General features: G+C 40.5%; 1 protein-coding gene across 2 annotated transcripts in view; it reads right to left on the bottom strand.

Moving 5' to 3' along the window:
- Window positions 1-17271, bottom strand: part of unc5ca (unc-5 netrin receptor Ca) — a 286639-nt gene that overhangs the window by 126136 nt on the left and 143232 nt on the right. For both annotated transcript variants that reach the window (XM_049579110.1, XM_049579112.1), the window contains exon 3: window positions 1035-1178. In XM_049579110.1, the coding sequence (XP_049435067.1) occupies window positions 1035-1178 (144 nt within the window). The remainder of the gene's footprint in view (window positions 1-1034; window positions 1179-17271) is intronic.

The following is a 17271-nucleotide window of genomic DNA, read 5'->3' as shown; positions in this document are numbered from 1 at the left end:
TAAGTAAACACTGACCAGCGGGACCAGACTGGCCGACCCGTATGCTCTCACTCAGTGGATGGATGATTCGACAGGATTGCTGAAGGTGGGATGGCTGCTTTGTGGTTAATTACTACGATAACCCTTAATACGCATAACGTTATTCATCCCTACAACAGTAAATACTTTTTCCTTAACCTGATATGAAGTGTGCACTGCACATGTGAGCATTTTTGATGATCACCTCTGTCAAATTCTTTCATCTTATCGCATTTAACCATAGTTGTCTTCGATTTTGTTGATGTCAGTGGGGGCTGGTATGCCATAAAATTTATGTTCTGAGCCATGACTCTTTCTATTCTGGCTCCCATTAACGCAACAAGATTACATTTTAAGACTGCTATGTAGCCTACAGCCCTGTGGTGGCAAGTCGTGTTCTGCCTCAAGCTAACAAACTGACGTCATTGTGACATCGACCCTAAAAGGGTCTACACACCACCACACACTTCTAGTGAGTCATAATTAATGATTGAGAGATATTACTTTTGTATGAGTCTATAAATAGTTTTTTTTTTTTAAAATACAAAAAATCCTGCATGCTATACCTTTAATTCTATCTCATTTATATCAGCCTCATTGTTCACTGCCTTCTCAGAGGTCAAATTACTGCTAATACCAACCAACACTTCCTGCTGCTACAGGTTGGCTTTTATTGTCACAGGAAACACAATGTATTTGTTAGAGGTAAACACTGTCAACCATTCCTTTAAAAGGTATCTAAAAAACAAGACAACTGGCCAGTTTTAAATATTGCAATCCTGGACCCAGGTAAGAGAAGGTGATAACTGCAATTTTCTGTGTGCATGTTTTTTTACAAGCTCTCTTTTCAGTTTCGGGGAAGAAAAAAAAAGACTGAGTCTGCATTTATGTATGTCTTCTATGTCATGAAAAAGTGTTGAGCATTAACACTTGATGAAGTCTCCATGCTCACTTGTGTGTGAACAGTACCCTCTAGTCTTTAATCCTCATATGCGTGTTTACATAAGCGTACTCACATGCGATGCGGACATGTGCCTTGCGGCTTTTGGTGGTTCCAGCGGAGCTCCAGGCCACGCACTGGCACCAGTAATCTTCAGGACCGAACAGCTCCTCCACTTGCTGTCGTGTAATTTCTATACTGGCTTCTCTTACGACCAGACCTGCAGAAGAAAGGAAAAGCACAGGAGAATCAGATTTAGATTCAAGCTAAAAAAGACTGTCTCAGATGGCAAATGAGTCACAACTTCCAGTTGCTCAGTGAACTGCTGATACTCAAGAAATAGTAGTAGCTTAAGTCTATTTAAGCTTTTACTCTGGTGATATGGCTTTTATGTTAGCTTAAGAAGCACAAGCCAAAGCAGTCCACAGTAAATATCTCAGCAAGTAAATAGAAGGAGATAATCATACAATATCTGCCGCTTGTTTACAAACCCCGGTCATTCTACTGAGTAGAGTCACTCCGGATTTAATGTAAACTTTGTGAGATTGTTCCTTTGCACTTCTACCACTTATCTCACTCCACTCTCCTATTCTCTCTTTTCTCTGGTGTTTTGAAAGCAGCTCCATGTGAAGAATAAGTGTGAAGTTTAAATAGCTGCACCCAGATGATAGGATTGCAAGGGGAGCACAGATAGAGGAGGAACATAGGAAATGAGGAGCGAGGGACAAACTCAGGATGGAAATATGGGAGACACAGGAAAGGGTGAGGTAGAACACAGGTGCACAAGCAGGAAGAAAAAAAAAACATTATGAAAATGACAAAGTTATGAAATGCATGACAAAGGAAAGGAATAATGAATAAAAAAGAAGTAGGAGGAGGGAGCAAGGGGGGACTGATGAAAGAAAAAATAAGGTTAAGCTCACAAAACAGAAAGGAGGAGGGAAATGAGAGAAATGGTGGACTGGTGGAAGTAATGGAGAGAAACATGACAGAGGCACAGTGAGAGGAAGAGGGAGGATGACAGAATAAGAGGTGGGAGAGGGCAATGAAATGTGAAACGGAAAGGAAAAGGGAAAGGAGATAAAAATGGGTTTTAGGTAAAAGTACGTGGGGACTGGGGAGCAGACGGGCAAAACGCTATGAGAAAAAATCTTGGCAGTTTATTTCAGGTTCAGCAGTGTTACAAAGACCCAAGTAGCAATCTCTGTGGTGCTCCGCAAATCTGACTTGGGCCTATTACTTATGAAGACCCTCGGTAAGTTACTGCCAGCAGAGAAACTGACACAAAGTTAAAGTAAGCATGCCAGCATAAAGGCAAAGGGGACCAAGAGGAAGGCAGAGAGTGGAATCCAGCGAGCAGGACTGTGGTGGACCAAAGGCCGTTAATGGCCGGCAAGAGAATTAAAGAGAAAGCCATGAGGGCAAAGAGTAAGAAAGCCAACAAAAGCATTCATGGAGGCTAGCTGGGAGATAGGGAGACATGGCTTTGGGTTAGAAAAGATTGATAAGAAGGGGTATGAAGTTATAACGGATGTAAAGTAAAAAACAGGATCTTGGAAGATATGGCAATTCAAATAGCACTGATGGCACAGAGGGCAAAGAGGAAAGTGAGACACAGTAAAAAGCTTGTGAAAGGTACTGCTGGCACAACAAGGGATAATAGCAAGTGAGGGGAAGAAAGCTATACAGTCAAAGAGCAAGAACGGTATAAAAAAAAAGTAGTGTGAATACCAGCGCTTGAGCAAACTAGCAAACAAGGGAGATTGTTATGGCTTCGCAGCTTTAAACGAAATGGGCAAGGGACACAGCAAGAGAGGTAGAGGCTAAGAAAATGGCAGCTTAAGTGGCAATTATAACCAGCAAGCAACCCAGGACTAAAGCTGAGACAACTAGTAGGCAGGCAGTTGCAATGAGCAAAAAACTCAGCGTGCAGACAAAAAGGACAAAAGGGACAGGGAGGAGGTGGACACCAGTGGGCATGCTACTGCCGAAGTAATGAGGGAAGTAGGGCAATTAAAGTGAATTGTTTAAATGAGCCAGAGAGCTAGTTATAGCAAATGGACTCAAACAAATGCAAAGAAAGCATGTTGGATGGTACATGAGTGGGATCAGGGGACCTGGGAACACAGTGAGAGGTTCTGGAAGCTTGTGCTACAGAAAAATAAAGGGAGAACATCTGCATTTAAAGTGTTTGCATCACTGTGTGTGTGGCTTATTAAGCTGAGGATCAAAAACTATTGTCAGTAATATATCATTGAGTCTCTGGAGTAGTTAAAGTACTATCTAATAGGTTCACAAGTTTACTGAATGGCCACTTGAGGCTGGCTCCAAAAGCAGGTCAATCCCTAAAGACCCCTATGTTAAAATGCCTAACTTTACAGCAGAAGTAAACATGGTTACAGCCTGATACTAACCCATTCATCACAACTGTACGGGGGCTGAATATATACTGTAACTCACCTGTTTAAACTTTATTAAGGCTGAAAGGTATACAAGGCAAGATTGGCGCTTAGTTTTTGTAAACCTGCTCGCCAGCAAAAGTAAAACTAAAAGCAAACCTCATTTTGCCTCGCTATATTTGCGTTTTTTAAGTGCTGTGTCTCCTGGATGCTTATGATCTGGCACCTGGTCACTACCTTTAAATAAGGTCCAGACCTCACGTGAGCACTTACTTTGAGTAACAGGTTATCTAAGTGTCACCTCAGTTAACTGGTCAGTTCCATCCCTTGCACCCTCAGGTTACTTCTGTCTGGATCAAAATATCTAAGATGGTCGTGGATAAAATGTCAAACTCAAAGCCTTCAAAACAGGAGTCTGTTGACACTGGAGTAATTATGTTAATTCATTTTCCATAACTACTTATACTATAGGGGGTTACAGGGGGGCTGGAGCCTATCCCAGCTGACACTGGGCGAGAGGCAGGGTACATCCTGGACAGGTCACCAGACTATCACAGGGCTGACACATAGAGACAGACAACCATTCACGCTCGCATTCACACCTACGGGCAATTTAGAGTCACCAATTAACCTGCATGTCTTTGGACCGTGGGAGGAGGCTGGAGTACCCGGAGAAAACCCACACTGACACAGAGAGCAGGCTCCACGTGGGGGAGGATCACCCGACCCGGCAACCAGGAACCTCCTTGCTGTGAGGTGACAATGCTAAGCACTGCACCACCGTGCTGCCTGTAATTATGCCCATTCCGCTATTTTTATGCAGTCTGTGGGTCAAACCAAAGAGCTCCAGCACAGAGAAATCCTCTTTAAGATTTCAGGGCTGTATTATTGGTCCAATTTGAAATAAATGTGGAATGAATTCTGAGCTGACCTCTGGATGCTAACTGCACTGAATGTAGTGCTGAGCAATCTTGGCCATGTGTAGTCCATGTGTAGTCATCTTAGCAACATCTTCAACCACGTTCTCTCATTTATGTTCAATATCATGCAGGTAAGTATTAATATTTACAGTTCATCACTTTATGTTTGACCACAGAAGTGTTCAGCTGCTCTCAAAGTGTTTTAGGTGCTAGGTGTTTCAGTTCTTGTCAATGGGAATATAGGCAGGATAGCATTCTACTTTACAAAGGAAATCTGGAGCACTGCAACATGCAGGAGTTAGGAAATATCAGCGGCTGAATATGGGGTAAACCAGGATGTGCGTTGCACAGTATTGCGTACACTAAAACTGAGTGATATAAGTTAGGAGGACACAATGGAGCAGAGTTACAAGTGTATTAGAACACAGACAGACAGAAGGAAAACAAAACAAGAACAGGACATATATAGAGTGAAACACAAAGCATCAGAGAGAGCCGAGTTGGTTTCACAGCGGGGGAAATCAATGGTTGTGATGATGAAATGTGTTCAAATTCTCAGTGAGGCTGAAGCCAGAAAGATACACCAATCTGACACTGCCGGCTTAGTGTTGATGGAAGGCCAAAATGGTATGAAAAAAGGAGGAGCTGTCAAATGAGGCAACGTGCACTGACGTAATCCTTTTAATGCTAGGTTCAGGAACCTGATCAGCAACTAGTCACCTGCTTTACTTAAACACTGTCTTAGCATCTTGTTTTGTTAATCAGAAATTAGAGAGAACTAGTTAAAGCAGAGGCCTTTTTGTGAGAAAAACCCAATTTCTTGTCCATGTGTACACAAAAGTGTGTTTCTGATGGGTTGTGTTTCCCCTTCCTCTTGTGCAAAGACTTCCAACAAGGGGTAGTCAACAAGGGATACTACAGTATCGACATGGAGCAGTGCACAGAGATGAAATGGAAAATCATTTCTCTTAGGGATGCATCCTTGTATCCAAGTTGGTTAAATCCAACATCTAACTAAAGTTAAGTCTGAAATACACAGGTAGAAAAATGTTGGCTTCCACTATTTCAGGCACACTCACACAATCGGAGAAAACTCTGCAACCAAACAAAGAAAATCAACGCACAACAACACCAGTGACATTTGGGGATGAAATATCTAATGGTGAAACTTACTGATGCAACATAAACTTTTCATAAACTCCACTGTGTTTACGTGAAACTAATTTGATGCAAAAAGGGGCATCGTGCAGTTGAATATATTCCATCCTTGACTGCCATCTGTGCATTTTCTTGTCAGCTGTCAGCAATCAGTGTGAAAATTACTGACAGAAAAATAAGTATGTCAAACTTTCGACACCACAAATCTGCAGCAGATCACAAATATTCACCTATCTGCATCGTGTGTGATTCCCCAGCTTTCCTTCAGTGTCATGTCAATACAAAAAAACATGTCACACAAAACATAAAGTGGGACTATACATAAAGAGGATAAAGATAGATGTCACTGGATCTGCAGTTGAAAGCTGTTGAAAGCGCTAAAGCTCCAGTCGTTTCCATTGTTTGCTAATGCGAGGCTCACAGAGCTCGTGTTGCTGGGCAGAGAGCGACTGAATTACCTGAGGCTTAAACAGTCCCAGATCACTCGGTGTCTTATTTTGTTTAGATACAGTGCTGAGAGCCTCCACATCATTCTCTTATGAGAAGACAAGCGTGGAATTTTGGGTCTCTGTACCATGACAGTGCTTCACATCAACAAAACCACCGCTGTCAGCTGAGGGAGGTGAGGGGAAAGAGGTAGATGAAAAATGGAAGACGAGTATCAAGACGAGTGGATACTGTCACAAATATTTCTATCAATCACGACGCCGCTAACAACCCCGAATATTTCTCTTAGTCCCAAAGTGTCAATTCTTATAACAAAGTTTACTTGTCAGCTGGGGAGTTAAAAAGTACAAGTGTGGGTGAATGTGCTTTGTCAGGTCTGGACTTTTTTATCTGACAAATGGGAGCTGGGAGTAAATATGCTCACAAAAAATACAGGTTGCAGAGTGGAGATATACAAATCATTTTCTATCCCAGGAGGTATATATAGCTGTTTGTCACTCTATACATGCCCACAAAAATGTAGCTCTTGCTAAATGTGATGCAATGGTTGGGGCATGGTTCAGACAACCTGTAGGTTTCTTTCTTTGCAGGAAAATTTTACCAGATAGCTCTGAAAAATGATATTTACGACAGAAAGGTTTGAATAATAACTGTGGATTCATCCAGGTGAATTGGTGATTTCATGCTGTTAGCCATAACTCCTTTGTCAGCTGAGTTACCACATTCACGAATCTGTACAATTAACCTACTTGTTAAACTGTTATCATACCTAAGGGTTGCAAAATTATGGGAATATTCAAGGTGGGCATTTTCCATGAGAATTAACAGGAATAAAATGGAATCATGAGGGTTATCTGCTCAGGCTGTATTTACTATGTCATATACAGATAGAACTTAACCTTTTACCATATCATAGGCAGACATAATTCAATTACTTTCCAAAAAAACCCATTAACTTGTTAAATACATACAGTGCGAAATGTGCCATAGCTAGTGAGTTAAATTATTACAATTAGAAATAAGAAATGGCCAATTAGCCGCAAAATTTGAGCAGATAATGCGGGCTGTGTGCAAACATAGGGTTAAAAGCCTACAATTTATTTTATAAAAGCTACGTCTTCCAATAACATATGAATGGAAATAGATTAATTAAAGGTCTAGTGTGTAGGATTTAGTGGCATCAAGCACCACCACCATGCCGCTTTTGTATGAAGATATAAAAGTTTCAGTCTAGGGTAACATGAACACAATTATTCGTAGTCTAAAGTTTATTAGATTTAACCTTAGATTTATTTTGTTATATTCAGTTTCTGCCAACAGATGCCCCCAAATCCTACACACTGGACCTTTAAAACTTCTCAATTATCATACTCAATCAAGCTGCATCCCACATGAAAACAGCAGAAAGCGTGAACAAGTTATAAACTGTGTACTTTACTTTAGGCTACTATCTGTTGATTAACTGAAATATCATAGAAATATTCACTCCAGCAATATGAAAACTTGAAAACATGTTGTCCTTTGGCTCAGACTGTTCAGTAGTGTTGGCAGTAGAGTGGGCTGCAAATGTGATGTGAGGATGCACTGTGTATGCAGAGTTGTCTTTTCACTGAATTTTGATTTGATGGGATACTGGCGAGTATCTGTGCATGTGAAGGAAGAGTGCATGGGTACAACTAAATTAAATGAGTTACTTTTAACCAAAACACACAATTCAAAGAACGGGTATTGTTTATTAATGTGTATTTCTCCACAAAAATTTCACTATTCCTTTGAAATTTTCCGACCCTTTGCAACCCTAATCCTACCCAACAGCAACTCCTGGCTAAAGCTGCATAAATAAGACGTGGATTACAAAAGAAAGCGCCGAATTTCACTTTAAAACGCACTACTCAGAGCAAGTTTGGAGAATTTTGTTTACAAAGGCTGGAACAGTTTTTGTCAGAGCTCAAATTAAATTGATGTGTCAGCAGAAGCTTGCAGACACGGGTTTTTCATGTTATCAAATCAGGAGAAATGTTGGAGGAGAAAACAGATGATGATAAGCAGCTTTTCCACAGAAGTGATAAGGAAAGCGGAAAAGCGTGTTTTCCGAAAATGGATTTACACCAGTACGACAAAAAAAAAAGCAGACAAATGCTGAGTCAGTTTCCTAATCTACGCAATGTCAACAAAGTTAATGGGCGTGATGTAATTAAGTGGATTTTCCTCTTAATTACAAACATATTTTTGTGTTGTTACACGTGGCAATCAATTTCAATCTCAACCATCTGACTCAACCTTTTCATAATATGACTCAGACAATGCAACCTTAACAGAGTACCCTGGTGGGCATGTCATTAATTAGAAGCCAAATTATGTGCTTCCTGCCATTGTCCTGCTTCCCTAGCTGTTCAACCCTTTTTCATATATGCTTATCCCTTTGCCTCTGTCTCTCCATTCCCCACTGTGCTTTGACAGAAATACATAGGCACAGACAAAAGTGTTAAGTCTTCATTCCTTTGAATCAGACGAGCGAGCGATGGAGAGAAAAGGCTGGTGAGAAATACATATGAAAGAAAGTCAGCAAGCCAGGGACAGATGTGAAACAGAGATGGAGGGTTTTGAGGCTAAATGGTTTAGAACACCAAAGAGATAAGGCAACAGGGGGAAAAGCACTCAAAAGCTTTGTGGTGTTTAAATGTGATCAGTGACAGGCCAAACAGACAGGCCTTTAGGGAACAGAAACAGAGGATACAGAAAAAGTCAAGACCAGCTATTATTATTTCATCAGTGCCACAGAGGGAGACAGTCTGACACAAGACAAAGACATGAGGTCAGAACAGACGCATCCAGGGGACGGGCACAATAACACAAACAGACTTGCAACAAACACATCTGTGATGTGCAGAAAGTTGCATTTCAGCTGAAACACGGCCAGTGAATTAACACTATATTGTTGTTTTCTCTCCTGTATGTAAATGAGAAAGAAACATCAAGAGACGCAAGTTTGAGTCAAGTTGAGTCAGCGAACATCTGCTCTGCTCAAGTGTTTGTGCGCGGCTCGCTGAATGCCGACCAGCTCCAGGGGTGTTGTTCAGTAAGTGACCCAGTGCTGTGACCCACCACCTGTGGAGGAGCTGCAAGTGAAAACACAATTTCCCTACAGGGACTAATTCAGGCTTTGTAGCTTCACCACAAGCCTTCTATAGATAATGCTTCTACCTTACTACTGCCAGCAAATGTGCGGAATGCCAGATATACCTGCCTCAGAAAAAGACTCAGATAAAGATATACACAGATAAATATATATATTTGGGCTGTCAAAGTTAACACACATACCTTCGCAATTAAGACCAACAGCCCATCCAGTAGTGTGGGAAAACAAGAAGTGATGCAGCAGTAACGTTAGGGATGGCAAGCAGAAATAAACCACCATGAGCAGAAATGGATTAATAAAGGCATCTTTTGAACGGGAAGTTCACCTTCAAAGCACCACCAGATGACTTTCTCGACACCAAAGTTATTTGCATTTACTGTCAATGTGAAGTGTGTTACCATCAGTACGTCAAGCTGCTTAAAAAAACGGGATGTTTAGTTAACCTTAACAACTGTAAAGTTGGACACTGCATTGTGTCAGTAATACTAAGTAATGTTACATTCAGGTCAGTATGTCCATCTGTTGTTGCTTGTTGGGCTGTTATCCTGGAGAATATTCTGGATTGTTGCAATAATAATAAACAAACATTCGCTTAAAGCAATCATATATGTCCACTCCCATGTTGCTAAGGGTATAAAAAATGTGAAAGATATCCCTTTAAGATAAATTAAGAACAGATAAAAAATGTGAGATTAATTTGCAATTAATTGCGAGTTACATATGGACAATCTATATAGTTTATTTATTTACTGTATTTTAAGTTTTTACTCATTTAAAAAATATTTTTAATGTTTTTCTGTTATTTTTTCTTATTTGTCCATTGCACTTTTGTAATTTATTTTATTTTGTGTCTCACCAACAAATGCTGTCACGCTGAATTTTCTTTATATGTACTTTAATTTTTCTCTGCTATTGTTTGTATTTTTCCCATTGTATTTAAGATTTATTGTAATGATATTACATTAAAGACCAATAAAAAGACATGAGCAAAAAAGAAAAAAAGGTAATGAAATATCAGAGATCTCATGGGTGTGCGCCATTTTGTAAAATTTGTGTAAAACTTACAAGTAGTACAAAGTTTATGTCACGAGTAATAATGAGAAATAATTTGTTAGTTTAAAAGTACACGCTGTTCAAAGGCTTATAGATGTCATTGTATATACCTAGGTGGGCTTTAAATTAAATGAAAAACTTACAATAAACTGAGTTAAGAAATATAATAATTGTAGGTGCTTCTATAGAGGGAATGAAACTTCACTGAATAGTTTGATAGGTATAAAAATGATGTAAATCATAAGCTTTGGCCTTCATGGTCACAAAGGGATGTTTTCACAAAGACATTTTAGACTGGTCTGTTGCACAAGGCCGGTCCTAATCTTCTGCTTAGAGCAGACTAATGCAAGTCACACATTTTCAAAGAAATGAAGACTGACTTACTTTAAGCCTCTCCTCCAGGCTAATTCAGGACAAAGAGCCATGTTTCCATGGTAACAATCAGTAACACCTGCTGACCGCTGCCACTAAATTACAAAGAGATGAGGTAAACATGGCTCAGAATTCGCTAACAATATTGTGGAGCGAGTAATGAGAGGGGAAAGAGTTCCTGGAGACTGCAGTGAGGACAGCGAGTCGTCTTCATTTGCCCGAGGAAAACAGACTGACGAGTTAACAGAAGTCCTGCCCCATTAAGAAGCCACCGCATCTCAGCTCTGCTTCAGGTCTGTGCACTGTGCTGAGATTTTATGCTTTTGGAATATTTTTGTATTTTTACACTTGACCTTAAGTAAAATGTCCTTGTAACAGTTGTCAAACATTTTCTGCTAGAATGAACGGAGCTGAGCAGTTTGACACGGTTGTTCAGCCATGTTTTGGCAAAAAAAGTCTTCATTTACCCAGAATTCATGGCAAATTAGTGCCGCTTTAGATAGTGTAGAACCAGACAGCTTTGTTAAGTATCTGTCTGAAGTAGATCTATGCTGAGAAACCAGACCCTGATCTACACTTAATACAGTTGAAATTTTGGACCAATCAACATCATCAAAACACCACACAAGGGAAATCTGCTGCTTCAATTTACTATTAAGAAAAGATACACAGTATCTAAGCTATGTAAAAGAGATAACAGTATGGCTCACAGTGCTGATGCCTAACGCTAAATATGCAAAACCAAACTCACACAGTTCGGCTGAGTCAGTTGAGTCACTCATTTAGAAATGCATTTTGCAGCCAGTGCTCAAGATCTGAGGACACTGCTTGTTGCATTACCTGAAAGCCCTCTATGAATGATTACATTAATATTATAAGAGAGAGTGAGTGAAAGACGGAGACAGAAAGATGGAAATGGAATTGAAAAAGTAAAATGACAACAGGATGGGAGGCATTGTGAGAAACGCAGAGAGCAAGGGTTGACTGAGTTCTTTGCCTTCAGAGGGAAATCATCCAGGACACTGACAGAACAGAGTCGCTGGTCTGTGACCAAATGAAGACTCAACACACGCAGTACACTGTGAGTACACATACATGTGTGTGTGTGTGTGTGTGTGTGTGTGTACGCCATCTTAATGGCTCCGACTCTGACAATGATTGATCATCACAGTCCCTCCTGGTCCATGATTGAATACCCCTCCTGTGTCTGTGTGTATGTGAGTGTGCACGTATACATGTGAATGTCAGCGTGCACATTCGTGTCCTCCAGTAGCTCTAAAGAGGCGGTGAACCAGGACATCCCAGGACACGGGAAAAAGTCGACTTCAAATAAACACACAAACAAACAGAACTGTATTTTCAGAAACACACAATTTCACAAAAAAATCAAACATCTTTTTACGCTCACCAACACAGCACACACACACACACACACATGCACACAATCAGCCAATAAACACAATTTTATATACCAACTATATTGATGCAGACCCAAACGCAGGGCCACCATGCATAACAGGAGTCACTGACACAGAAGCTAACTGACCTCCTTTATAAATCTTGATGGTTGTTAATAATTGAAATCGAACAATCTCTGTGTCAGAGATGAATAAAAAGAGACAGAGAACAGCAGTAAAAGAGACAGGAAGGGGAGGGAAAAGCGGTGAGAGTTAAAGGAAAGAAGGTAGAGTGAAGAGGAGTGGGAGTGATGCCAGACAAAGGGAGAGAGTGGAGAAGAGAAACATTAGGAGGAGGAGAAAGGCGGAGAGACGAAGGAAAAGACGAGAAGAAATCAATACGAGTGAGATGGCAGCAAAGGAGGGAAAGAGGTCACAAATCACCCAAGCCAATTCTACTGTGCCAATAATGTGTGTGTGTGTGTGTGTGTGTGTGTGTGTGTGTGTGTGTGAGCATGTGTGTGTATAGGTGTAAAGTCACAGGTCAGTGCTAGCAGACTAATAACCATTCACACTTGGGCTAATGGAGACAAAGTAAGTAACCTAGTACACAATATGTCATTAGCACACTTCAAGGCTAATGGAGATATACTGAGGTCGTACGCACGCTGCTTAAGCAAACACTGGAAATGCCCTTCACAATAAGATATGCAATCTAGACAAATTATGCCGGTTCTCACCTCAAGTCACATTAATTCAGATGAAGATACGGTAAGCATGTTTAAGCAAATGACACTGCTAATAATGCTACTGTATTAAAGTGCCTCTCCAGAGGAGGCCGGGTTTTGTTTTGTTTTAAGTACTTTATTAAATGTTCCCATCCTGCTTTGGCTGAGCTGCAGGGAGAGCCGGCTGGCGTGGAGACTCCAGTTGCAGGTCGAGTTAGCTACGTTTGTCAGGGAGACTATGACAAGCAGTGGAGCTGTTTAAAGAATCAGGTCTGCTCCCCCCAGTTGGAAGCTGACCTCAGTAACCCCGAGACCATCCTGCTGACCCCATCCAATTCCCTCAGCCCCCCCGCCTTTGCCTGTGACCTTCACCTGGCTTATTCTTCAAATGCGGCTCCACATGACCACATTCCAAGTAATTTATTGAGCTGTCATGAAGCTAATGAATAACTATAGTTTCCATTCATTATGCAAAAAACAAGATGTTTATTAGGGGTGTCACTTTTATTTAAAAAAAAATAAAATAAAAAAACACTTTAATAATAATAATTTAAAGTAGGAATACAATGTCTATCTGATCAGCAAGTGTGTTTAAATTTAAAACTCTCACAAGTAAATTCACAGAAGGATTGTGTGCCTTTTGCGGTCGCGAAATCCACACAATCAGCAAAAAGAAACCGTGTAATTCTCAAGGCACCGGTGGTAATTTTGTTGACGAACTGAACGAACTGAGCAATGGGTGGGCATTAAGGGCTCCTATTTAGGTCCTATTTAGCAGACCGTACTTTCTGTGTTAGGCTTGATAACTTTGTGTCCTCCACTGCCCCTCTCTCGTGTGGGGTCCCGCAGGGCTCAATTCTTGGCCCTCTTCTTTTCTCCCTTTATTTATTGCTTTATAAATAAAGTTGGATTGGATTGGAAAACTATGACAGAATTTTTTTGTCAACAACCTTTTTTCAATTGAATGATGAATGGATTGAATTCAATGAAAAAGAGACGACGACGAGCTTAAAATAGATCTTGATAATTAAAAACTAAGACCAACTCTATGTTTCATTTTCATTGACGAGACAAGACATGATGAAAATCGGACATTGAAAGCCAAGAACATTCATGCTTGTAATTATCTTTAAATGCCGCATGAGCGACAGGCTTGTAAACTCCAGTAAACAGTCTGCACCAGCATGTTTCGCTAGCCAGCAGAAACACTCACACTAGAGGAGCATCAGCTGTTGGTGTTAGTTGTGAGCTGTAATTCAGCTGTGTGTGTCTGACTGTGCATGGTGGAGCTGCTGAATGGATTTGGGGAGTTTGTAAGTTGCATAAATGGCAGCAGAGCAAACAACCACCGGCCGCTGCTCTTTGCAACTGATCCCTGTGGGACTCCACTCAATTCGGACTGTCTCAGGAAGGTTTATGGGTTGATGTTGTTTGACAGGCAGGTAGGAGGCTCAGTTATCTGTGAGTGTAGCTGAGCTGTAAGTAAACAGTCTGAACTCAGGTCAGTTTTCTCTGACAGAGATAAAAGTTTAGTGTAAATCACCAACTCTGAGATATCAGTTTAAACCTCCAGACTAACATGGATTAATTGGATTACTATAAAACATAAAAAAAATATATATAGAAAACATATTGACTAAAGGTAATGACTAAAATGTCATCAATTTTCATCGACTAAAAATACTAAAATGTGACTAAAACAAAGCATTTTTGTCTCAAGACTAAGACTACATCTAAAATAGATGTCAAAATTAACACTGCAAGGCACCGACAACGTGGTGAAATGCACCCATATATATATTCATACATTTGGCACAAAATTGGCCCCATTCTATGCAAATGAGCTACACTAAAAAACAGTCTAATACAGAAACTTTAGCATTAACAGCGACTATAATGAGTATCCTAGAGAGCTGGTGTAAGCGCACTGATGGTTTCTCCCTGTCATGGATAAATTCCTTGCCTGAGGTTTTGTGGAATGCCCCTGCACCTCATTGGTCAGGGCCTCTAGCTCGCGTCTACCATTGATCTGTCTTCTGTGTTCTTGACGCAAAGGCAACATTCATATTTTGCCACACAGATGATTGCAATCCCATGCTAAAAACAGGCTAAAATGCACTCAGCTGCAAAACTTTACAGCCATGTTTGCACTGTAATATCATTAGTGGAATGTTTTTAGTGAATCAGACCTTGAGATTGGGAAGATAGCAGTTCTAAGTGATGTGCAAGTCACAGTGCTATCAGTGGCCACAATCCAACCTTTGTGAATTTGCCCATTACGCATAAGTGCAAACGACCATGTGAACTCCAGTAGAGGGTTGTTCGTGTGTGTATTCATTCAAATTTTTTTTTGTTAAATAACAGGCACAGATCTTGTAAACCTTCACTCAAAATTAAAAGCAAAAGGCATGTTTGATGGCAGACATTTTGAGTTGCCACAGTGTCCATAATGTAAATGTCTCATGAATCATTTCTAGCACGCCAGAATGCACAATACTGCAAGGCAGGCACCACTAAATGAAATGGAGCCATTGATAATGTGATAAATCACACCTATGCATTTCCTGCTTGTCAAAATGCTGTGATACCTGAACTATCCCAGTCATACATGTAAGTCTTATGAATATTATTAGAAGGTATTATAATGCTTGATGACGACATTTTGATGCATTATCTATGCATGTTGATGCATTTTTAAGGTTTCAAAACTCTTTTAATTTGTCTTTGCTACCATCCAATAACGCATTACTACAGTTTGAGTTATATACTATAGGTGGTGCAGTGGTGAGCATTGTCGCTCACACCAAGAGGGTTCCTGGTTCAAACCCTGGGTGGAGAAGAAGTGCTTCAGGTACTCTGGCTTCCTCCCACAATCCAAAGATATGCAGGTTAACTGGTGACTCTACATTGTCTGTAGGTGTGAATGCGAGTGTGAATGGTTGTCTGTCTCTATGTGTCAGCCCTGTGATAGCCTGGGGACCTGTCCAGGGTGTACCCCACCTCTCGCCCAATGTGGGCTAGCATAGGCTCCAGCCCCTCCGCGACCCGTAACAAGATAAGTGGTTACGGAAAATGAATGAATATAGTTGTTCTTCCTTTCCTTATTTCTTTACGCCACTTGACTTCCACCATTCTGTTTGGCGAGAACAACCTTATAAATGTATTTTGGTGCAGAGTATCACACACTCAAAAACTACCAGGCTTGTTTTATTTATGTTCTAACTGTTGTAAGCATGCCTTCATTTTTACTTTATATTTATGTATACATATATATTGTGTTTCAGCAGGTGCGCTGAATTTCCTTTTCCTGTTAAAAAAAAAAGGATGAGACACACGGAGAGAGAGTAAGAGTGGGAGTCAGCTAGAAAGAGAAAGAAAACAACACAGCAGGATCCATATCATCTTTCTCCTCAGTGTGACTCCCTGATATCTGTTGGCCTTTCCAGCCCTCTCAAAGGCACCCTCCATCAGCATCCCTCCATCATCCCCTGCTTTCTCAAGCTCAGGTTTTATCTGCCTCGGCTCTCTCCAATTTCAGTCAGTGGAAATTAGAGTAGAGCACAAAACAGCATGGAGCAGAAAGAAAGGAAGAGAAAGAAAAGAGAAAAGGGAGAGGATGAGGCAGAGAGAGGGAGATAGAGAGCAAGAAGACAGAGATAATAAAAGCAGTATGGGGGCCATAGCTTCTAGCTGTGTCTGTGAAACAGCGGGAAACAAAGAGGAGAAAACAGCTTATGGAGTTTAGGTTTTCACACAGATAAACAGATAAACAGACACACACACACACACACACACACAGTGCATTCACCAGTCACAGGCCTACACCAGCTTTCTATGAGATTCACTAGCACTTTGTTGCATAATATTTATCATGTAAACATAATCTCTTTATTATTTCATTGTATTTTTCTTCAAAGATGACCTAAATGCTTTACAGTATATAAAAGAAAAAAGGCACGGATATCACTATTTGATTTCTTCGTTTGTTTCTTGCACTGCATCACCGTTAGTTGAGCTCAGGGAAAAACAAAAATATTCAGAATGCAGCAAACTTTGATCATTAAGAATTATTCATTCATTTTCCGTAACCGCTTATCTTGTGAGGGGTCACAGGGGGCTGGAGCCTATCCCAGCTGACATTAAGACATTAGGAATTATATGTAAAATTATGTATAATACATTTTTGAAGATTTAAAGGCAAAGAGCCATTTTCCTAAAAAAGACTCCATTCCAGACATCTCCAAAGCTCAACAGCTTCTGATACTGAAGAAGCAGAATAAGAAGATGATGATGAGGAAGTACAAGGAGAAGAAGAAAATGAAGATGTAAAGAAGTAGAAGTAGAAGAAGAACAAGAGGAAGAAGGACAAGAAGAACAAGAGGAACAAGAAGAAGAGGAAATAGAAGTAGAAGAAGATGTAAAGAAGTAGAAGAAGAAGCAGAAGACGATGAGGAAGTAGAGGAAGAAGTAGGAGTAGAAGAAGAAATAGCAGAAGAAGATGAAGATGAAGATGATGATGAAGTAGATGAAGAAGAACTTTATTGATTCTTAAGGGGTACTCTGTTGTCATACACACACAGGCCCAAAATGCACACACATGCACAATCAGGACCTATACATACATTAAGTGGAGAGTGGACAGGTGCCCAAAGCAGTTGGGGGTTCAGCGCCTTGCTCAAGGGCACCTCAGCAGTGCCCAG

The sequence above is a fragment of the Epinephelus fuscoguttatus genome, linkage group LG6 (assembly GCF_011397635.1).
Source record: "Epinephelus fuscoguttatus linkage group LG6, E.fuscoguttatus.final_Chr_v1".
Classification (NCBI taxonomy): domain Eukaryota; kingdom Metazoa; phylum Chordata; class Actinopteri; order Perciformes; family Serranidae; genus Epinephelus; species Epinephelus fuscoguttatus.
Note: the sequence above shows the minus strand (reverse complement) of the source record. Positions and strands in the feature narration are given on the sequence as shown.